General features: G+C 39.2%; 3 protein-coding genes across 4 annotated transcripts; 2 read left to right on the forward strand and 1 right to left on the reverse strand.

The window, feature by feature from the left end:
• The first annotated feature begins 431 nt into the window (after positions 1 to 431).
• LOC146908854 (uncharacterized) lies at positions 432 to 1619 on the forward strand. Its single transcript, XM_085729311.1, has one exon. It carries the CDS (start codon positions 432 to 434, stop codon positions 1617 to 1619), a length of 1188 nt encoding a protein of 395 aa, XP_085585437.1.
• Positions 1620 to 1651: 32 nt separating this feature from the next.
• Positions 1652 to 2623, forward strand: LOC146908855 (uncharacterized). Its single transcript, XM_085729312.1, has one exon. It carries the CDS (start codon positions 1652 to 1654, stop codon positions 2621 to 2623), a length of 972 nt encoding a protein of 323 aa, XP_085585438.1.
• Positions 2624 to 16010: 13387 nt separating this feature from the next.
• Positions 16011 to 22767, reverse strand: LOC146908856 (uncharacterized). Of its 2 annotated transcripts, none has more exons than XM_085727483.1 (7): positions 22541 to 22767; positions 20658 to 20964; positions 19588 to 20424; positions 18900 to 18949; positions 18482 to 18792; positions 17829 to 17986; positions 16011 to 17488 (listed from the first exon to the last, which is right to left on the reverse strand). In XM_085727483.1, the coding sequence occupies exons 2-7, from the start codon at positions 20832 to 20834 to the stop codon at positions 16241 to 16243; spliced, it is 2781 nt and encodes a 926-aa protein (XP_085583609.1). In that variant the 5' UTR covers positions 20835 to 20964; positions 22541 to 22767; the 3' UTR covers positions 16011 to 16240. The 2 variants fall into 2 exon arrangements, with proteins under 2 accessions (XP_085583609.1, XP_085583608.1); XM_085727482.1 differs by having other exon boundaries at positions 18900 to 18967.
• Positions 22768 to 23906: the final 1139 nt, after the last annotated feature.

The raw sequence follows: 23906 nt of genomic DNA on the forward strand, positions 1-23906 counted from the left end.
GGGCTCAGGCGCCCTTCAGAAGGGCTCCTGAGACTCTGGCGCGCTCGCCTTAAGGCACCGCCCTTCTAAGCTTCTAGAAACCGTCTAAAATACACAAATACCCCTGTTGCTTGGGAACCAAGCAACCGAAACCCAAGCCCATAGCAGGCTATAAATACTACTGTTGAGAGCATTCTCAAGGCATCCAATAATCAGTCTAAAAACCCTAGAATCCTAGTATTCCTTACCGTACTTTTTGCAAGTACAGTTGGCGCCGTCTGTGGGAAAAGGTAAAACTAACCTTGACCACGTTTCTGAATCGCAAATCGTGATTCGGGAACCCTAAAACTAGACCTCTAAATCGTGAAACTCCCTTGCGATTTGGAAACCCTAACCCTTTTCAACCAACCTAAATCGCACTTCACGTACGATTTAGAGAAAAGCCTCTCATCATGGCAACAGCCGAAGAATTAGAGTCCATGCGAACTCAACTCGCTCAACTACAAGATCGAAATGACGCCTTGCAGGCTTCGATGGAAAACATGCAACAGAAACTACTGGAAGAGAAAGAGGAATCGCACCATGGCGAGATGGACGATCCGGAACCACAACCTCTGTCCGCCGAGATCTGGAGAGCGCCAGTTCCAGAAAACTTCAAACCGCCCCATCTTTCCGTCTTCGATGGGAAAAGCGACCCTATGGAGCACGTTACGGCCTTCAACACTCGCATGGCCGTGGTCGGAGCCCCAGACTCCCTTAAGTGCAAAGTTTTAACCGGAACCTTCTCCGACGCCGCCCTGCGATGGTATATGAATCTCCCGCGATTCTCCATTCTCAGCTATCAAGATATGACGAGGAAGCTTATCCAACAGTTCTCTTCCAGTCGCCATCGTAAGGTCCCCGCAACCAGCCTCTTTAATGTACGACAGGGACACAATGAATCCCTCAGGGACTGCCTGGCTAGGTTTAACGACACGACCATAAAGATCATCAACCCCAACCAGGAAGTGTTCATAGGAGCTTTTCAGAACGGGTTAAGAGCAGGACAGTTCAACGAATCTCTGGCTCAGAAACCTGCTGATTCCAAGGAAGAAATTATAGCCAGGGCGGACTGTTACATCAAAGGCGAGGAAAGCAACGCAGAAAAGAAAGCAAGAGACGCCAAAGAGCGCGCGTCCAATAGCACGGAGCGGCGACCCTATCAATCAGCAGCTAGCAGAGACCGCGCCCCCTATAGAAGACCAGAAAGGCGACCATACAACCTGTATCCTCAAAAAGACTTCACACCCTTGAACACAAGACCAGAGAGTATCATGAAAGAAGTCTACGAAGCAAAGCTGATCCCAGAACCCCCACCGGCTCGCAACCCCGTCATGGGGAGAGATGAAGACAAATGGTGCAAATATCATAAGGTACGAGGGCATGACACTGACTCATGCATACATCTTCGCCAGGAAATCGAGCGACTGATACAAAGCGGGAAGTTAAGAGGATACGCCAAGGACAGGAAGGGCGAGGGCAGACAAAGAACAGATCATAAGAAGGAGGAAGTGAACGACGAAAAAAGACACACGTTGAACACTATTTCAGGCGGTTTCGCCGGAGGGGGGAGTCGAGTTCGTCCCGAAAGAAGTATGTAAGGCAGGTAATGTTATGCCAAGAGTATGAAGAAATGGACCAGAATCACGAGCCTGACGTATCTTTCACATCCAAAGATTATCGGGACATCATACCCCACGACGATGACCCCATGGTTGTCACTTTGCAAATCTTCAAGTGGGACATAAAGAGGGTGTTGATAGACCCAGGAAGCTCTGCTGATATTCTTTATTATGACACATTTGATCGAAAGGGACTAGACCCGGAGCAGTTACAACCTTTCAAGGGAACTCTGGCAGGATTCACAAGCGAGCAGGTTTATGTAAGAGGGTACATTACCCTCAAGACAACTTTCAGAAGCGGGTCTCACGCCAAAACCATTCGAGTCCGATATTTCGTCGTGAACTCGTCCAGCTCCTACAACATCATTATAGGTCGCCCTGCCTTCAACCTGTTGGGCGGGTTCTTATCCACCAAGTTCATGGTGATGAAATATCCTCTCGATTCCGGAAAGATTGGCATCATTCGAGGCAATCAGAAACTCGCCATGGAGTGCTATCATAACAGCTTGCGGCTGCAGAAGACTAAGAAGAAATCAAGTAGTGAGGAAACACATGAAGTTAACATGATCGACCTTGACCCCAGAGAAGACTTCCAGCAAGAACGCCTAGAACCCACTGAAGAGTTAAAAGAGGTCTCAATCGGACCTGAAGCCCACCATACAACGAAGATTGGTACGTCCCTACCCCCTGAAGAAGATATCGCCTTAATAAACCTACTGCAGAAAAATCTGGATCTCTTCGCCTGGCATCCATCAGAAATGCCAGGGATGGATCCCGACATTGCTTGCCACCATCTGTCCATCAAGCCTGGCGTGAAACCGGTGGTACAGCGAAAAAGGAAGATGGGCGAAGAAAGAAGGAAGGCAGTGGATGATGAAGTAAAGAAGTTAGTGGACGCCCACTTTATCAGTGAAATAAAGTATCCCACGTGGTTAGCCAAGCGAACGGGAAGTGGAGAATGTGCGGGGATTACACGGATTTGAACATGGTGTGCCCTAAAGATCCTTATCCTCTCCCCAACATTGACCACCTGATCGACAGCGCCTCAGGGTACAAAACCCTGAGCTTTATGGACGCCTATTCAGGTTATAACCAGATACAGATGGATCCCCTTGATGCTCCGAAAACAGCTTTTATGACCAACACTAAGAATTATCATTATGAAGTCATGTCTTTCGGTCTGAAAAACGCGGGCGCCACTTTCCAGCGATCTATGGACACAGCGTTCTCCACACAGATAGGACGGAATCTTGAGGTATATATTGACGACCTGGTAGCAAAAACAAAAGAGGGATGCAGTCACACAGTCGATTTGGAAGAAATTTTGAGCCAGGTTCGAAGATACAGGATTCGGTTGAATCCAGCAAAGTGTTCTTTCGGAGTACAGGCGGGAAAGTTCTTAGGTTTCCTCCTGACAAGACGAGGCATCGAAGCAAACCCTGATAAATGATAGGCGATCATTGACATGAGAAGCCCCTCCAACATTAAGGAAGTACAGCAACTCACAGGAAGGCTAGCCGCTTTGTCTCGTTTTTTGTCCTGCGCCGGTGACAAAGCCTTCTCTTTCTTCGCCTCCATTAAGAAAAAGGAAAAATTTGAATGGACTCCAGAATGTGAAGAAGCTTTCCAGCAAATTAAGAAGTTCCTATCTAGCCCGCCCGTCCTTCAGCGGCCAAATCAGAGCGTTGTCCTTTTCTTGTATTTGGCGATCTCAGAAAACGCCATGAGCACAGTTCTGGTAGAAGACTCGGAAGCAGGCGAGAAGCCAAATTATTTTGTCAGCAGGGTGTTCAAGGGGGCAGAGCTGCGATATCAGAAGATAGAACGTCTTGCCCTCGCTGTCGTTATAATAGCAAGAAAGCTTCGCCTTTATTTCCAAAGCCACAAGGTCGTCGTAAAATCAGACTACCCAATTAGACAAGTTCTGGGGAAACCAGATTTGGCCGGAAGAATGGTGGCCTGGTCCATAGAGCTCTCGGAGTATGACGTCCAATTCGTACCAAGAGGGAGTATCAAATCCCAAGTGTTGGCAGATTTCGTAGTAGAGCTCGCCTCACCAATAGAGGAAAAGGCCCCTTTCGTGTGGCTCTTATCCGTAGATGGTTCATCCAATCTAAAGGGCAGTGGCGCAGGCGTAATCTTAGAAGGACCGGATGATATCCTCATAGAACAGTCCCTCAGATTCGAATTCAAGGCAAGCAACAACTAGGCCGAGTACGAAGCTTTGATAGCTGGCATGACCTTAGCACAAGAGATGGGAGCAGAGAATTTAAGAGCCAAGGGCGATTCCCAGCTCATAACGAGTCAGATCATAGGCGAGTATCAAACGAAGGACGCACAACTCACCAAGTACCTGGCTAAGGTACAAAGTCTCGCCAAGAGATTTATCTTCTTCGAAGCAATCTATGTGCCACGAGAACATAATTCTAGAGCAGATTTATTAGCAAAACTCGCCAGCACCAAACGACCAGGCAACAACCGGACAGTTATTCAGGAGGTAATTGCAGCACCCAGTACAAGGGTGGAAGAGGTGCTTCAAGTTGCCGAAAGCACAAGGGGATGGATGGAACCACTGCTTCGATATTTGACGGGATTGTTCAAACCCACCGAGGGCGAAGAGGAACAGACAATCAGAAGGCGAGCATCCAAATTCGTTTTGGTTTCTGGCAAACTCTACAAAAGGGGCCGCACATCTCCCTTGTTACGGTGCTTAGGGGAAGACGATACGCACTTGGTTCTTTTAGAAGTGCACGAGGGCGTTTGCGGCAGTCATATTGGCGGGCGAGCTCTAGCCGCCAAACTCCTCCGCGCCGGATACTATTGGCCCGCCATGCTTCAGGATAGTTCGAATTATGTAAAGAAGTGCGATAAATGCCAAAGGTTCTCTGACAGGAAGCACGTCTCAGCTCAAGAGTTGACCTCTGTATACTCACCTTGGCCTTTTCACAAATGGGCGGTCGACATTGTTGGACCTTTTCCCCTCGCCCCAGGGCAGCTGAAATTTCTCATAGTAGGAGTAGACTACTTCACCAAATGGATCGAGGCAGAGGCGGTCGCCAAGATAACTGCAGAAAGAGTAAAAAAGTTTTATTGGAAGAAGATCATTTGTCGTTTCGGCCTGCCTAAATGCATAGTATCTGATAATGGAACCCAATTCGCAAGCTCAACGGTGATAGATTTCTGCAAGCACCTGGGGATACAGACAAAGTTCGTCTCTGTAATTCACCCGCAAGCTAATGGGCAAGCTGAATCAGCCAACAAGGTTATCCTTAACGGGATTAAGAAGAAGCTAGAGGTCGCCAAAAGTTTATGGGCAGAACAACTCCACGAGGTAAGAATAGTCCTCAAAATTAATTCAGTAATTCCTACATTAAATTTACTCTCACTTCAACGTTATTTCTATTACTCTTGAAAATATTTTCCAAGTTAATTGTCACTTTCGAACTACTCTATATGAACGGCGCATCGGTCAATATAAGTACAGGTACTATGGTCCTACCATACCACCCCTCATTCTACAACCATGGAAACACCGTTCACTATGGTCTACGGCACGGACGCCATGCTACCCGTGGAAATAGATACCCCCACTTGGAGGCGAGATACGTTTTCAGAAGAAGCAAATGAAGTAGGTCTAGCGGTAAGCATGGACGTCATTGATGAAGTTAGAGAGCATGCACACATCAGGGAATTTGCCGCCAAGCAGAGAGCAGCATGACGATACAACTCCAGGGTGACGCCCAGAGAAATGAAAGAAGGCGATCTAGTCCTCAAGCAAGTCGTCGCCCCAACAAGGATAGGCAAACTCTTTCCAAACTGGGAGGGGCCGTACAGAATCCGGGAAAAATACGCTCACGGGGCGTACAAGTTGGAAGAACTAAACGGAGATATCGTACCTCGCACTTGGAACGTGGCCAATCTGCGCCACTATTATAGCTAATTTTCTTTTATTTCGCATTTCAAATTTATTGTGTCCCAAATAAGGATGATGTAAGATCACCACTGCAATTGTTATCTCTTGACTCTATCAATAATACGGGGTTAGTGTGGCACTCTTTTCCCCTGCAAGGGCATGGGTTTTAAACGAGGCGCCCTTTCCTTTTTTATATATGACTCTCTTCGCATTTTTTCTATTATACAAACAGAAATAGCCTGCCAAAACTAAAAACGAAGATGATACAAAGGATCCGCGAGCCCCCATTAATACCAACCTTGATAAAGGCTCTGGCAAGGGTCGACGATAAGCTCGCCGCGAGCCCCACAACGCCAACCTTGATAAAGGCTCTGGTCGGGTCGACATAATAACTCGTCTAGCCTTCCCTCAGAGTGGGAAGCGCGATTAGAAGCCTTCTCAGAGTGAAGCCTTCCCTCAGAGTGGGAAGCATGATGAAAAAGCCTTCCCTCAGAGTGGGAAGCATGATCAAAAAGCCTTCCCTCAGAGTGGGAAGCACGATTAAAAGCCTTCTCAGAGTGAAGCCTTCCCTCAGAGTGGGAAGCATGATCAAAAAGCCTTCCCTCAGAGTGGGAAGCACGATTAAAAGCCTTCTCAGAGTGAAGCCTTCCCTCGGAGCGGGAAGCACGATTAAAAGCCTTCTCAGAGTGAAGCCTTCCCTCAGAGCGGGAAGCACGATTAAAAGCCTTCTCAGAGAGTAACCTTTCCCCAGAATGGGAGGCATGGTTTGACGAGATACTTGGGCAGCTCGCCCATCAGAGATTATTTCAAAAGTGAACATCATAGAGTTATAAGGCGCCGTTCAAGTTTCGTCTGTCAGAATTACATCATAAAAATCACAAAAAAATTACAAATACGCCAAGGCGTTTCGACATAGTCGCCGAGTTATTATTTCGCCATTCTAGGACGCCAAAAGCTACCAGTAGATTGATAAAAACTTAATCACTTATTAATCCCATGGATCTGACCCCCTGGGACTACGAATTTCTGAAACACCAACCCTTAAAGGGCACTGGCGGGGTTGAATCTAAATAGCTCACTTCACAACAAAAAAAGACTTTACGTCGTGCGAATTCAGGTGTTACGTAGTCGCCGTGAAAACGCCCATTTTTAAAACAACTTACATATTCCGACGACAATCAACATGAGATAGATGAGATAGATTCAAAGCAACATGCAGAATAATTACTTATCATTTGATAGAAATAAAGCTACAGAAGTAAAGGTGATATCGCATCAAACGTAGCTTAAATGAAAGTTTAAAGTCATAAATTGCCATGCGAATAAACATTGTTCGAAAGACGCTTCCCGGAGCCACCAATGTTAAATTACAGACCAAAAACATAAAAAACGAAAAAAAAGTAAAAAACTACTCATCAACACCAGTTTCCCATCCACAATGATCTTAAAGGGATCAAGCTCCTCCATCTTGGCTTCCGGATTAAAAAGCAAAACTTGCTCGGTGGCCAGCTTGAATCCATTCTGAAAATAGACAGCCAGGGAGCGCCTTCCCTCATCAACCGCCAAGTTAGACTTCTTCAAAGCCGCATCCTTTTCATATCTCTCGTTCTCAGCAGCTTCCTTCGCCCGCTTCATCTCCTCTAACTCCTTCTCCGCGGCCTTCTTCTCCTTCAGCGCGTCAGATAATCGCCCATCCAGTCCCACAGCTTTGTGCTTCCATTTCTCCACATCCTCCGCAGCATCCTGGTGTTTCTTCTCCGCTACTCCATACTTCAACTCCAGGGCGTGATTCAAAAGCAAAGTACGGAGGGCAGCTGTATCAGTGTCAGCGACTAAGTCACTGACTTTCGCCTTCACTGCCGCTTCAACATCAACCTTGGCAAAAGGCACCTTTTCTGCCATGTACCTTTGAGACAAACACACAAACAAATTCGTTAGAATGCAATAAAAGAAATCATTCTCCAGAGAACTATAAGGAAAGAGAGCATGCCGTCGGAAATCAAATTCTGAGTGCCAAAACGACTCCATGGCTTCGTCGTTCAAAGAAGTACCTCCAACATCAACACGCGCCGATGGGCGACTCCCTCATGATTTGGCGCCCTTGCTAGTCCTCGCCTTCTTTGCAGATGGCGAGTCAATTCGAACAACGGCGTTCCCATCAGTCGCCCCCTCCGGCTCATCAGTTTCGGTAGCCCCAACATCACCCTTCATAGAAGCTTCCTTCCTTTTAAGCTTCCTCAATGACACCCCCGCCGGATCACTTGACTCGTACCCTTCAGGGTTCTTACTCGCCTCCAACTCTGCCAGGTACTTCTTCATCTCCGCTCCAGTTAGAGGCAACATCTCTTCTGCAAAGGAAAAACAAAGGATTACTAAAGGAAAAGTGAAAACCAGAAAAAGAATGCGACAAACAAAAAAAAGACACTCACGCAAATAAGCCTTCAAGCAGTTCTCGTCACCTTCCCTATTCAACAGTTCATGAATCTTTGTCAGAGGAACCTTTTCCAGAAATTGAACTAAGATTCGTTCATAGGGGGACATGGCGCCCAAGTCATATCCTCCCACTGCCAGAGGATTGTTCGTCCACCAAAGAGGAAACTTGGGTTTCCCGTCCAAAAGCACTGATGAAGTAGAGCATCCAGGCGCTCCCTGAATTCTAACGAAAGTGTCGCGCCACTCCTTCTTAAAGTTGCAGGCATATTGAGGGAAAAGTTGTTTCCCTGAATGGGCAGAAATGGCGATCCACGTCCCTTTATTAACGTCTTTGGTCCCATAGAAACAAAAGAAGACGCCAACTGAAGGCTCCAAACCTAGCGCCTTACATAGAACCTCAAACCCCCTAATAAACGCCCAGCTATTGGGACGAATTTGAGTCGAAGTCACATTTAAATACTTCAACACATCCATCTCAAACGGCGTAAAGGGAATCTTCACGCCGAATTCTTCGAGCACGGTTGTATACACGAAATACGACTCGTCGCCCTCACCAGCCATCTCCTGATCACAGACTCGCTCGTCAGGATCACAAGACAACAACACCACATCTTCCTCACTCTCAGTGGCAGAAATATCAAACTTACTCCTAAAAAGATCTATAGCTGAAACATCGACGTATAGCGACTCCTCCACAAGCACTTCTTCCGCAAAAGAAATCATTTCTACTGGGCTAACAAAGGAACCCTCTTCTTCAGATTCCAATGAGAGTCCTCGAGGTGGACGGCTATCCTGGAAATCGTCCTGCTTACACTGGGTTCCTGGAGCAGCAAGACAGAATCACACAGTCACTATCCCTACCCGAATCAATGCTAGAATCACTAGATAAGTCACTAAACAACTCCTCTCCGTGTAACCCTAGATAGTACTTATCCCAATCAATTATCCCATCCGGCCCGGTGGCATGTCGCAAACATTTCCTCCTCAGCTGATCCCTTTCGCTTGGATCAGTGGGATGAATCAACTTACCCTCCTCGTCACAATCCCTAATCAAAACCATCCCCCCTAAATGAACTATGATCGCGCTAAAGTTAAATTGAATACAATGTGAGAAGAGGGGACGAGAAGACGAAAAGTACCTGTATGTGAGCTTAGCGCGAGAATCTTTGAAGCCTCGAGCGGTTGGAATGGCGGAACGAAGTTGAAGAGAAATGGAAAGAAACTAGGAAATGTTGGGAAGCCAAACATACCTTCTTTATAAGGAGGAGAGAAGGTCGCCTCGGGAAACGTGTCGCAGACGATTGAGTGGCACGCATCATAGGATCATGACACGTGGCGGCCATCGGCGAAACAAAGAATGCAAAACGATCGCAGGAGGATTGAACGCGCCGCACATAAAAATATATATATATATCACGCCACCGGGCGTGGTGGAGTCAGCCCTCAAGCGTTCGCAAACGGATAACGTAGCACGAACCACTTCGCCTTGGCCCCAGGACTTGTGCTTGGGGGGGAGGCTATACGGATGGGTGAAGCATGATATACCCACCCTCGGAAAATATGGCAAGGAAGTACTAGCCCGGTAGGGCGAAGGCGTCTCATGACCCATATGTGCTAAAAACGGAACATCGCGTAATTCAAACACTTCGCCTTGTCCCAAGACTCGTGCTTGGAGGGCTGTGAACCATAGAAAACTATCTATGAGACATTAAGAACTTCCAGAAGGCCTTAACCACATTATCATCACTTCGCCTTGTCCCAAGACTCGTGCTTGGGGGGTTGTGAACCGTCATAATATTCCTAAAGGCTTAGAAGCCCTCCAGAAAGACTCTAAGACCTCCAGAAAGGCTCTAAAACCTCCAGAAAGGCTCCAAGACCTCTAGAACGGCTTAGGCGCCCTTTAGAAGGGCTCCTGAGACTCTGGCGCGCTCGCCTTAAGGCACTGCCCTTCTAAGCTTCTAGAAACCTCTAGAAACCGCCTAAAATACACAAATACCCCTGTTGCTTGGGAACCAAGCAACCGAAACCCAAGCCCATAGCAGGCTATAAATACTACTCTTGAGAGCATTCTCAAGGCATCCAATAATTAGTCTAAAAACCCTAGAATCCTAGTATTCCTTACCGTACTTTTTGCAAGTACAGCCCCAATAATATATTGTGATAAAATAAAATAACATTTTTTAATTGATTAGTTTTTCAAAACTAAAATTTAAAATTTGATAAGATTCAAGTGTCATTGAAGGACATAGTAAGACAATTTTGATCGTAATATTGTATCTCTAATATTCTAATTTGTGTTTATTGATCGATCCATGATCTTATGGGATAAAGATTATTTATTAATCTCTATTATTGTCGACAAGACTCGTGCGTCGCACGGGTCAAAAGTCTAGTATATATAAATGTTAGACAGCCTCCAATCAACCGTGTTTAACCCTAATCCCGCCCTTTTGGCGGGTCTAAATAATTTTTTTGAAAAAAAATGTTTGCGGAATTGAACCGTCTACTCATAACAACACCTTAGAGCTTTTACCACTAGACTACTAACATTTTTATTGAAATATAGTTGCTTCTAAAATGGATATGTAATCCAAAATGCCTTTTTTTAAGCCACTAACACTCATTTTTATTGTGTTTATTTCCATGTTTGATTACTTTCACATAATTTAATTTATGACTTTGATTCCGTATTCATTTTTGTTGATGCAAACTAATGTTTTTAATTTGCTTTTTTGAGATTTTTCATGTTGACCACTCTCAATCATCACTTAGTTTGATTGTTTCTATGAGTGTTAAATGTTGTTCACTTCGTTTCCAACAGTTAACTGACGTTGTTGCAGGAGTACTTAACAATCATTGAAACCGCCGCACCGCTGCGCTACAGATGGATAGTAAAGTTTTTTTTTTAATTACTTAAATTTGCATTCAAATTCACTCATTCACACATCCATTCGATCATTATAAATACATTCTAAAAGTAATTTTTTTTTAGAAGTGATTCTAAAAGTAATGATTAATTCTTTAAAAAAAAGCAATTTATTCAAATAAACGATAATGTGAACACAAAAAAAAACTATAATGCCATAGGAAAACACGCAAATAAAACCAAAATGAATTGATTATTTATAACCATAATAACAAAAAACACGTAAACCTAAAATTAATGTCTCCAACCAAGTTGTTTGGGCTCCAGTGGCAAGGAGCTCCTTCCAAGGACGTACCCGGGGAATACCGGGTTCGATTCCCAGGGAGAACAACGTTTGGCCAGTGCGCATGCTTCTACGCACGAGCCGGATTAGTCGTCCACCGTTGGTGGGTCGGAAACCGGTGCGAAAGCAAAAAAAAAAAAAAAAACTAATGTCTCCTGAGCGGCTTCCTATTCCTTCTCGAGAGATCTTGAAAGTATTCCACCGAGTCACCATCACGCAACCCCTCCTCCGCCATGTCGTAGACGGTGTGTATGATTTGTAGTGTTCTAGGAAGTTCTGTGGCATGATCTTTGCCAATAATGACTTCCTCATTAGGCGGTCTAGGAGGTTGTACCTGTAACACCCCGTTTTCCCAACGTAAAAATTTCATAATTAAAAATCAGAGTAATTCCACTTTAAACGGAATGCTACACTTCTTAAAAATTCATAAACTGAATAAATAACAATTTATTCTTCAAAATCATTTAACATAAGTAATTCAAAACTTCGCAGCGGAATTAGTTCATTCAACATAAAAAGTCTTTGCCACGCAGGCCTCATCAGAAAATCTCATAAGTCTTAGTTCAATATTTATTCATAAAAGTTCATAAACAATACTAAAGGAATAGAAGTAAAGTCAAGTCTCATCCCGTTACGTATCAGAGCACCTAGACACACATGTGAGGAGTCCACTCACGACGCCTCTAATCTTGATTACTTGCAAGTTACCCATACGAAGAGCAACATTTCCAAGCAGAGGGGTGAGATTTCTCAAACAATAATATAAAGCATATAAATCATGTAAAGTACATTCAACAACTTAAACATCCTATAATTCATTAATCATATCTAGCAACTTAAACTTCCTTAACTAGTATCATTATTCTTCCTACAATAGTCATATACTTCATATTATATCATCATATAAATATCATCACATATCTACAAATATTAGTCATAAGCATTATCATATATTCCTTTTAATCATAGCATCTTAATCATAGACATAAACATCATCATATAACATCAAGTACTAATCATAACCATAATCATCAAATCATAATCATCAACTCATAAACAAACATCATCATCAAAACAATCATGAACATCAACAACAATAATCATTTAGCATCTTATAATCATCATAACAGCTTCTTAATCAAACTCATAATCGACTTCATAATCATAGTCATAAACAACTTCATGATCGACTCGACTCTTGACTTGACAATGCGACTCAACTCGACTATGCAACTCTTATCATCTTAAATCATCTTGAGTCATCATGAAAATGCAAATGCATGTGGTACCAATCTAGGGCATAAGCCCTCGTCGCTTGTGAGCATAAATATACTCATAGGGCATAAGCCCTCGTCGCTATTGAGCATAAATATACTCCTAGGGCATAAGCCCTCGTCGCTATTTGAGCAAAAGCTCCTAGGGCATGAGCCCTCGTCTCTAGTTGAGCATAAGCTCCATCGTCGTGGTTGAGCAAAAGCTCTAGGGCATGAGCCCTCATCTTTAAATGAGTATGCATGTACTCAACATCTTACGTCTTAGAAACTTCATGAACATCTATGACATCTTAACAACTTGACGACTTCATAACGACTCGACGACTTAACAACTTCATATCATCTTAACGTCTTAACATCTTAACATCTTAGCATCATGACAACATATGGACCACATAAATAATTCATGTCATATCATAATATAACAATATCAAATGATAATAAACAACATCTTAAAACATCATATTCATCAATCATAAACAACATCATATAACATCATATTTAAACATCAACAATAATTCACTATGTATCTTTGTAAAAACATAATAAATTATCCACAACATATTTTCATGTCAAACCAAAGTTACTGGAAAGGTATCACAAATATCAACAACTTTCATGTTTACAACAAAGATCAATTCAAAACAGAAACATATGAACAAAACGCAAAAACATGAAACAGAGAATGATGTCACCGTACAATTTTGCTAAGACCTCCCTGTAGTATTTTCATCATAACTCAAAGACCAAACATCATTTTCACGTCAAACCAAAGCCACTAGAAAGCTAACAAAATTATCTAAAACTTTCATGTTTACGCCTAAGACCAATTCTGTACCGATCAATACCAGTTTTCATTTTAAATTCGAAAAAGTTGTGCTGAAAGTCCATAAAAATTTACTGTGACCTACGTGCAGTAATTTGACCATAACTCAAGTTCTGTATATCGTTTTGACGTGAGACCAACGGCATTAGAAAGTTAACATCCATACCTACAACTTTCATGTTTACACCTAAGACCAATTCGGCACCGATCAATTCCAGTTTTAATATCAAAATTCGGGCTGAATGCAGATTTTCTCCAAGTTTCACCTAATCTCATGGTTCTAACCTCAAAACTACTTCCAATAATCATCCTATGGATTATCTAAGGTCTGTACATAATTTCTACATCAATTCAACAAATTTTCATCTTCTAATCATCAAATCTCTCTCAAAACCCTAATTCTCAAATTCTCACAAACTCTCCCCAACTTGTTAGATGTAATCTAATGATTTAATAACTTAATATTAATGCAAGATAGTCTCACCCTCACCTTAGATTAATTCCTGAATCAGCAGCAGCGTTCTTCTTTCCTAAGGTATTCTCCTCTTCTCTTCTCTTCTCTTCTTTCTTGTTCTCCTCTTTTCCAAAAAGCGGTTTAGGGTAAACTCTTTCTAAAAAACCTAACTTCTCTATTTATAACACCTTCTTATTTCTCTTACACCTCAAAACTACTATTTTCCTCATAATCTTATTTATTTCTAAATTAAATATATCTCTCACAAATAACAAATATATTTCTACACCAAATAACAAATATATCTCTAACAATAACAAATATATTTCTACACCAAATAACAAATATATTATGCTAGTAAATACAAACATATAACGTAACAAAATACCACTCATCAAGATAAATCGACTAAATCATAAAAAGACATCTAATCTCAAACTACCTCCAAATCTACTTACTCTAATAATTCTCATATTCTTATAAATAATAGAATAATGTCACTTAATAAAATACTAACACCTCACATATTTAAATAAAGCACATAAATAGATTCTAACTTAATAAAAATAATTAAATAAAAAGGAGGGTGTTACAGTACCTGAACAACCTCCGCAAGTGGGAACATCAGCGGATGAGTCACTCTGTAGAACCATGTAATGCACCTCGGTACATGCTGCCATTGATCTGTTACCACCAGGCCCTACTGAACTAGTGTTTGACGTGAATCATGAAATCATGGAAGGCTTGCAATATCAAGGTTGAACCAATGGAAGACACGGATGAAGAATGTCGGGGAATGTTCTGTACATGGCAGTACTGCCTCCTCGCCCGCTCCGGCAAGTGTCAGGACTTTATCCCTTTGCCGACCATAATTCAACCAGAGTACAATATATTTGCAAAGGGTACCAACTGTCGATGATCACCTAAGGGTTGAATATGATGTCCTCCATCGCAAGACGATCAAGGATGCCTCGATAGCGAGTCAGTCAAATGTAGTCCTTCTTCTGAAGAAAACGCACAACACATGGGAAGTTTGCGGGCATACGTTGCTTTAAGGTCGCATGTAAATAAAAATTTGAAGTGCTCCAAAGCTCATGCCTAAAAATGCAAACAAGCACATTTATATTAACAAATTTATACTAACATATTATAATAGGATATACAACAAACATAAAAACAAAATAAATATATATATATATATATATATATTTTATTTCTCTAATGCCTTCATGTTTGAAAATATTGTATGACTTTTTCATTTTTAACACTAATAAATAGATCTTTTTATGTATATGAGGCCAAATAATCCTTCAACAATATATCTTTCACAATGTTTCTTTAAGGGATATCTTTCACAATGTATATTTGATTACTCACATTTAAAATTATTTAAGAAATTTTTATGGAGGCAATATTTAATTTCTACAGTAGTGTGGCGGCTAACGCCAATGCTACTAACCTAGATTTGTCCTTGATGGGTGGGTACCATTTTTAGGATATGTTATAAATCTATTTTAAAATTTTCAAGTATAATTGATATTTAATCGACATTGAATGACTTTGTTTGAACGCTAAAGAAGAAAATGAACAAAAATGGATGATCGGTGAATGCTCGATTTTTGTCAGATTCCATTATTATTTTTGGAGAAGTTTATTCAATGGAAAACAATAAAAGAGATATCAGCTGACTTACTTAGAAACATTAAAAAAAGCAACAACAACAACAAAAAATTCCTCACAGATCAACTGTATTGATGATTAAGCAATTGAAGGAATTGGAAAAACACTCAAGCATCCAGCAATGAAACAGCACAAGATTTATGCTATCCTTACAAATAGAGTCCAAATTTATTCCAGATTCTCTGTGCCTGTCATTTCCAGTACGTGGATGAAAGAGTGTCATGTAAGTATAGAATAGAATGATTATACATTAGCGGAATAAACCAAAGTTTTCCATTTGCTATAAATAGGTCCGATATAGAGATTATAAAGCTTGTACAATCCTTACCTTACCCGGTTTTATCGAGTTAAACTCAAAATCTAATGTGATATCAGAATCTATCATACATCTCTTATTAGGCTACCTGTATTATTTACGCATCATGCCCAATAGCCTGGAGCATGAGTGCATTGAAAAATTCAATGCACTCACATTAACAGATTTTGGAAGGCCTATTTCAGCTCAAAACCTACCAAACACAATAATGAAACACTGCATTTTTTCCAAATAAATACTAACCATAAGATCCCTAAAGATTCGGTTAAATAAAAAAGCAACATTCATTTAGCTTAAAGTCAAATAAATGTAACCATTTAAAATCCCTAAAAGAAGATTCAGTTAAACATTAAATTAAAATTCATTTGGCATAGTCATAACAGCTCCTAAGTTTATAAATTGGTAATCTACAAAACCATGCAACATTCACCTACAACAATTTTCTACAGCTCACTACATGTTTTGAACAGGATAATCTAACAGAACATACATTCTTCAAATCTTCAAGCTGGCATGGTGATCGTCTGATATAGTCTCTTCGGAAGATGTGTCGCTGTCAATAACAATCAAATTGTCTTGTTTGCTGACATGATGTTCAAGAGACTTGTTCATTTTCAGCGTCCCATATTTTCTTCTTGAATAGGTTGAATAGTGAGAAGCATTTGACATATGTACCTCATTTGTCTTCAAACCACTCAACTGATTTTGAGGCAGAAAGCCTGACTTACCACCAGCATCAAAGCAATGCTCTGCAGACCGATTTGGCTCTACAGACATTGGAGGAGTGTTGATTGCTTCTCTGAGCCATTGTGGCAAATTATTCTTTGCAGTCGAACAATTAAATGGATAATCATTTGAATAAGAATTTTCCCTGGAAATACTCGAGCTTCCTGGAGAATTGAAAAATCCTAATTCAAACTTATCTATGTTGTTGTTGTAAGAAGCTCTGCCAGAATGAATATTTGGCGCAAGACTACGTACAGCAGTGTTACTTTGAAGAAATGACCTTGCGAGAGATTTCTTCAAGGGGTTGCTTTCCCTATAAGAAAATGCATCTTCAGGTGATAAAGTAGTCTCCTCCATAGTATTTTGTCTCCAAGTACCTGATTTTGGATCTAAGAAGCAAGCGTTTCGTTGCAACGCTGCCGCCGCCGCCGCTCTTTCTGTACTTGGATGCATGAAGTGTGGAACACTATCTTTCAAAAGTTTAAGTTGTTCCTCCTCCCATCTCTCAGCAAGGTCCCATGGTACCCTTAATGGTGAAAACCGCAATCTTGGATCCCTGAGCATAGCATCCCAATTGCCCCTGCCATGTCTCCTCACACCAATCCAGAGAAAATCCAACTCCTCTTCAGACCACATTATAGGGTGTGGCTTGTAATTTTCCTGAACTTTGCCTCTTTCATTTGAAGCTCTTGCTTTGCTTACAATGTTGTCAAGTACTGCCTTGTGCCGGAGATGCAATGGTTTCCGGTTCGTTGAAGACTGACACAATCCATCTTGGACAATATCTTTAGTTCCAGAGGTTAAATTAAACAAAGGCAGTGTAGACAAACAACCTCCAGTCTCATGCTCCACAGGTAGAGATAAACCCAAAGAAAGAGAAACAGTTGGCATTTGTTCTGGTTGAATAGTGTTAGGTGGTTGAACATCCATTCTTTCATTTAACATCATGCAACCACCTGACTGAGATTGAGTAATACTTGAGCAGACATCATCGATAGTCTTTCCTTCTGAAATCACCTGAGGGGCGGAGAACAACATATCAATAATGGACAATGCCATCATCTTGGAGATGCAACATATAACATGAATTCATGATTGATATTCATAAATACCCTTATGAAAAAAGAAAAGAAAAAACATTTAGAAAGTCTTGGTAAAACATATTTCCAACTAGGGGGTAAAATGTATTATCCAGTTGGTCTTGGATTAACCATTACATTGACCATTAATTCCAACTTTTGTTTACTACCCCTAATCCGGAAATATTTAACAGGATTCCCTGCATGATAATTTGCTTTTTCTAAAATATGAAAACTATAATCCTTGAAGTCAGGGAAGTAAAAGTATCTTTTTGTACCTTTGTATTGCTGGAGTTCAAAACTTCCAGTTGCGTAACTTGATTTTCAACAATGGCAGATCTACTGCTTGTAGAGTCAGATTTGGTTACAAGAGTTCTCATCGCCAAGGGAAGGGAATGCTTGTCAGAACCAAGGTTCACTTCAACAGTGTTCTCTTCTGTATCACATGAAAAATGCTATATGAACTCTTCAAAGAAATGCAATTATGGATGTAAAAGCATTCAAGAAAAATATTTATCACCAATCAAAACTTCATAACAAAACATCAGATTCATTGTTTGCATGTTAAAGATTAAGACCATGTTTCGATAAACAACTCAATTAAATGCTTATAGCATAAGCGCTTATCATAAGCGTTTACGTATAAGCTATTTTTACAAAAAAAGATAAAATAAAGTCAAACTTGTTTTCATATAAGCTATAAGCTGATTTCATAAGTTATCTTGTAGAGCATATGGAAATGTTTTCGTGTAAGCTATAAGCTGATTTCATAAGTTATCTTGGAGAGCATATGGAAATAAACTGAAAACAGATTATGGACATGTCATAAGCTGTTTCCATAAGCTTTCTCAAACAATCTAACACAAGCGCTAATGTCAGTAGAAAAGCTCACATAAGCTAATCCAAACAGACTTTGAGTGATTAGTAATACCTGCAGAGTCAGCAGGCAGGACAAACTGAGGTTGGTGCCCTCCACTTTTCTTCATGTCATTGCTTAGAACATTTTGAACGGCTTTTTTCACAGAGGGTTGCAACTCTTCTAGTTCTTGGTCGGCAGTTGTGGAAGCATGACAGAGATCTCTAGAATCAACATTGATAGGGATTCCTTCGCAATCCTTATCAACATGTTCGGCTTCCTTGTGCATAAGAGAATTCTGGCTTGGAACTTCTGTTCCAGACATATGGGGGTCCGTTTTCACTATGTCTTCCCCATGACCCGGTTGCTCTCCCACTTGTGTCATACTGTTTGAACAAATACATTTATATGCAATTATTTTCACGACCAACAAATGATTTTCTATGACATTATAATATGTAAAAACTTAGTTTATGAGTTTGACAGAATATACCATGTTTCAGAAACAACTCCACTAGTACCTGAAGTGTCAGCATTTCTCACCTGACAAAAAATCAAAAACTACAGTGATTCACATGAGATCTGTGATCAATTAATTGATCATGGACAAGTAAATTTCAAACTTTGACATGAATTCATTAGCTTCTTGACTTTCAATCTGTTTCGTACACAAGATTTAACTCTTATGCCCGTTAAGCTATCTATCACATATCAGCATCACTACATTTAATGAAGATTTAAAAACAAACAATTATACATAAATAAACAAAACCATGGATTATAAATACTTTAACTATCAACCCAATAATGTCGCAACAGAAGTCAACACATTCCTTTTGACAGCATGAGATTCTCTACACCCAAACTACATGTTCCAAACTTACACTTGCTCTAGAATTAGTAAATAAAGGAGCTGAAACCTTTTGCAAAGCAGATAATATGTTGTGTAAAATTTGAACCCAACATAACAGGAAAGAGCAAAAACCATGCTTCATTGCATTTATTACCAGCCAACACATATATAAATCAGCAATGAGGAAAAAAATTTAAATGTTCTCAAAACAAAAATACAAAATTTATCATAGAATACTCTTTTAAACATATAGCATATCATAATTGATGGACCAATAAGAATTGAGCAACAAATCATAAGGTTTAAGAGAATCACAAAGAAGCCATACTTTTTCTTGAGTTTGATCAAGCTCCCCTCTTTCAGAAAGCTCCACTGATTGATTAAGATCTGTTAAAAAAACCCTAGAACTGCTTCTACAAGATGTCTCATCTTGAGTGTGACCCAGTGGCTTCTCTCTTTCCGAAATTTCAACTGATTGGTTAAGGTCTAGTACATTATTTGCAGGAGACTCATCACAAGATGATTCATCACAAGAATCAGGATTAGCATTTGCAAGCATACTCCACTTGGTTAGCACTGGAATGTTTTCCTTATCAGTCCCATCCATGCTCCTTTTTCTTTTATAACATTGATAGGTTATTAATGGACCAGCCAACTTCATCTGTGCTACCTTTTCTTCAGATTGGTTCCCAAAATTATCTTCCGAGGGTGACTCAGTAGATATATCTGTTGACTTATTCAAAACAAGAGATTCCTTGTCGCATGCAGCACTGATTTCCTTTGGAATGGATGTCTCTGAGTTGATTAAATTGAAATCTTTCCCAGCATCCAATTCAGCTGACGGGGAAATATTGTTTATATTAGAGCCATTGTCACATTCATTACCACAGTTTTCGCCTACAAAAGAATTTTTCTGTGTGTCAGAACCATTCTGTGAAGCCTTCTTTGCTGGGGGAAATCCATCAACATCCTTCTTGGAGTTATCCTCACATGGCTGTCTTGTTAAAAAGGATTCGTTTGTAGTAACTATCATTTCTGTTTCATCAGAAATTCCAAGCTCCCCTGGTTCCGGGACCAGGACACCTGGCCTTTGAACTGGAAGTGGCGTTGAATGATCTGGTTGTTTGATGCATTCAAAGCATGGCTTTTGTCCATCACTAGTATCCTATAAAATATACGGACAGATAGAAGAGTAAGCACTTCATATTATATTCATAAGAATCAACCCAATCTAGGTGGTTGAAAAAAATACAACATAATAGTAATCGAAGCTTAGAGTCATGGAAGTAACATACTTGTCACTTCCCATATACATCAATGCACTTACATGTAGTATTTTGTTTAAAAGAATAATGTGGTAGAAATACATTAGTCAACCTAGGTGCATTAGAATCTCACCGTTGATTTTTCTTCATATTTTTCTGATGTCTTCTCATCAGTAAGCTTGGCTTGTTTAGATAAAGAACAATCACGGGCATCTTCACCAACTGAATTTTGCTGATTTCCAAGCACAGAACTTCTACTTTGAGGGTGTCGCTTTCTTTTGTAGGTAAAAAATACTTTGTTGTCAAACATTTATACTTATCTGAAAAGAACTCCTTCACTATTCGATGCTACGCTTCAAACAATATTGAACGATTAAAAGACAAATGCTAGGCCAAACATGAATAAGTCATAATGTGCATTAGCGTCAGCTACCCTGGGCCTGCGGATGTAAAAACCAACACCAGAAAAGTAGACAGTTAAAAGTGATAGAATAAAAGATAGCTCACAAGATTTTGGAATTCTGATAGTATACATAATCTTTATCTAAACAATTTCAAGTCCTTGATTGTGTTGGTCTCCTAATTTGACAAGTAAGTTAGTTCAAAAGTTCTTGAGGATTGTAATTGGTATTGTCAAATATGAACTCATGCAAGAAGGGTAGACAAATTTCGCCACAATCATTTGAAATATCAATATTTAAATCTTCATTCAAACTTCACTGGAGCATATTGTGATTGTTTTAAAATCTAAGTCAGTTTCGGTAACAGAAAATTTCATGCAACATATGCAAAAGAAAAAAAATGGAAGCTCGCATTTATAATCTATGTAAATATAAATATCTATATCTATATACATATAATGACTAACTAGGTAGCAAGACAAAGAAGTAGATTCAGTGATTCTCTCAGATCTTTTTCCTTCTGCAATCACAAATTCTTCAAAACCTTAATCAGCGGTAGCAACAATTGGATCATCAAATCACATATGAGATTCTCTAACATAAATTCCAACATACAGACAATCCCTAACAGAAGAAACTTTTAAGTTGCAATTTCAAAACAATATTTTTTTCATCAATGACCAAATGTATCAAAATCATAAGCAATTTTTCCTATTTACCACATGAATCCATACAAACTATACCAACCTGACTACTATCGAGTCAGCTCAAAGTGCGAACAAGAAAGATTGAAGCATAACACAGAAAAACAAAAAAGAAACAAACTTTACTCATAAATTGAAGCTAGAAACACAAAACTCGTTATTTATTTTTTACTTCAAACAAAAAAAAAAAAGATTCCTTGCAGACAAACCTAACAAGATAATGATTCCATTTCAACTAAAAAATCATTAATATTCATTCACAGTTCAAGCATTTTCTGCACCACCCACCAAATTTACAACCTTTATCATGCAATTAACAAAAACAAAAACAAAAAAGTAAGCATTAATCAAATTAGATTCACAATTCAATTGGACCATTAAGGGCCCTTATGAGATTCTCTAACATAAATTCCTATATAGAGGCAATCCCTGACAGAAGAAACTTCAAAATTGAAAAACAATATTTTTTTCATCAATGAAAATATTTACCATAAATCATAAGCAAATGTCTCCGATTTACCAGATAAATCCATACAAACTATACCAACCTGACCACTATCATCAAGTCACTTCACAGCACAAACAAGAAAAATTGAAGCATAACAAAGAAAAACATAAAAAAACAAACTTTACTCATGAATTGAAGCTAGAAACATTCCAGACACAAAACCCATTATTTCTTTTGACTTAAAACAAAGAATATAAATAAATAAAAGAGATTCCTTGCAAATAAACCAAACAAAATAATGATTCCATTTCAACTAAAAAAAATCATTAATTTTCATTTTTCATTCACAAATCAAGCATTTCTCTTCAGCACCCAACAAATTAACAAACTTTATCATCCAATTAACAAAAACAAAAACAAAAAAGTAAGCATTGAACAACAAAAAGAGTAGGAAAAAGCTTACATATAATGAAAGAAGAGACATAGCAAAGATGAAAGTTGTTGAGTCTACTGAGGAACAAGAAACATCCTAGTACAGTGTATTAAGGTGATGTTTTTCATTTTTTTTGTTCTAGTTTATAAATTGCACTAAATGGGAATAAGAACAACACAACAGGAACAGGTGCCACACTCAGTCACTGACAGAAACGTTTGTTAATGCTTTTGCTTGCGTTTTTCTTTCACTCCAATAATAATCTACACGTCACTTCCTCAGATATGTTGTTGTTCTAAGGCCAAGATATGCTTTAAGGCCCATTGTTTAATTCAAGGCCCATTGTTTTCAAAGATGATGTAGTATTTGTTAAGTTTTGAAAAGAATTTAATTTATTTACTAAGTCAAATCAAATTAACAATTTTTTAACTTTTAATTGATTGCCTAGTCAAATCAAAATTAATTATTTATGAAGACTTAACTTTTTAATATTTGAAATCAAATATAATTTAATAATTTAACAAAAATGTTAAAGTATTAAATAATATCATACTCCCTTCGGTCACTATTATAAGCAAAAATTAACATTTTGGATTCATTCGTTAAATGATGTATGCGGTCTATAAAAAAGATCATATATATCATTAATTGAACGAATCTAAAATGTATATTTTTGCTTATGACAGTGACTGGAGGGTGTATTTAGTATATAGCTTTTTTAATTTTTGCTTTTATTTACATTGGTTAGTTTTATACATTCGTGTAAAAGGAGATTGAAAAATAAATTTAAGGTTAAAATCAATTGTAGAAGTTAAAATATGTAAATTTTAACTTTAAGTAGAATCAATCCTAAAGGTAAAATCAATTCTAATTGAACACATCCAAATAAGTCAAAATCAATTTTAAATCTTTCGAAGTTGATTGCATTGGAATTATGAAGTCAAATAAATAAAGTGAAAATTGTGCATTGGAAATGTACTTGAAAAAGGTTATAGATGCATTCGAAAATGATGCAAGGTGAAGTGTGACATTAAAGTTTGGTCGTTATGAAATGTTGTTTGGAAACATAAAAGGTTGGATTGGAGAACTAAAAGTACGGGTAATAAATGTAAAAGGTTATAGATGTATTGGAAAACTATGTATAAAGTAGTGCGTCTTTAAACTTAGTGTGTTCATCAAAGGTTCCATTGAAATCGTAATTGAGAAAAGTTAAAGTTGCATTGAAAAATAGCAGTTTCTCATTAAAGTGTGTGTGTTTATCAAAAGTTGCTTGGAAACATTAAAGGTTTGATTGGAAAATTAAAACACCAATTGATAAACGTATAAGTTTAGATATGAATTGGAAAGTGATGCGTGTAGAGTGTATCATTAAAGCATGCGGGTTTATCAAAGGTTG

This window comes from Medicago sativa, chromosome 7, assembly GCF_051527215.1.
Source record: "Medicago sativa cultivar Bolivia chromosome 7, Bolivia_mono, whole genome shotgun sequence".
NCBI lineage: Eukaryota > Viridiplantae > Streptophyta > Magnoliopsida > Fabales > Fabaceae > Medicago > Medicago sativa.

Coding starts and splice junctions, on each gene's coding strand:
- LOC146908856 (XM_085727482.1), bottom strand. CDS start 20,834: ATGTTTGACAACAAAGTATTTTTTACCTACAAAAGAAAGCGACACCCT. Junction 18,968..19,587: donor TTGATCAAACTCAAGAAAAA/GTATGGCTTCTT, acceptor GAATCACTGTAG/TTTTTGATTTTTTGTCAGGT. Junction 18,793..18,899: donor GGAGTTGTTTCTGAAACATG/GTATATTCTGTC, acceptor TTGTTCAAACAG/TATGACACAAGTGGGAGAGC.
- LOC146908855 (XM_085729312.1), top strand. CDS start 1,652: ATGGACCAGAATCACGAGCCTGACGTATCTTTCACATCCAAAGATTAT.
- LOC146908854 (XM_085729311.1), top strand. CDS start 432: ATGGCAACAGCCGAAGAATTAGAGTCCATGCGAACTCAACTCGCTCAA.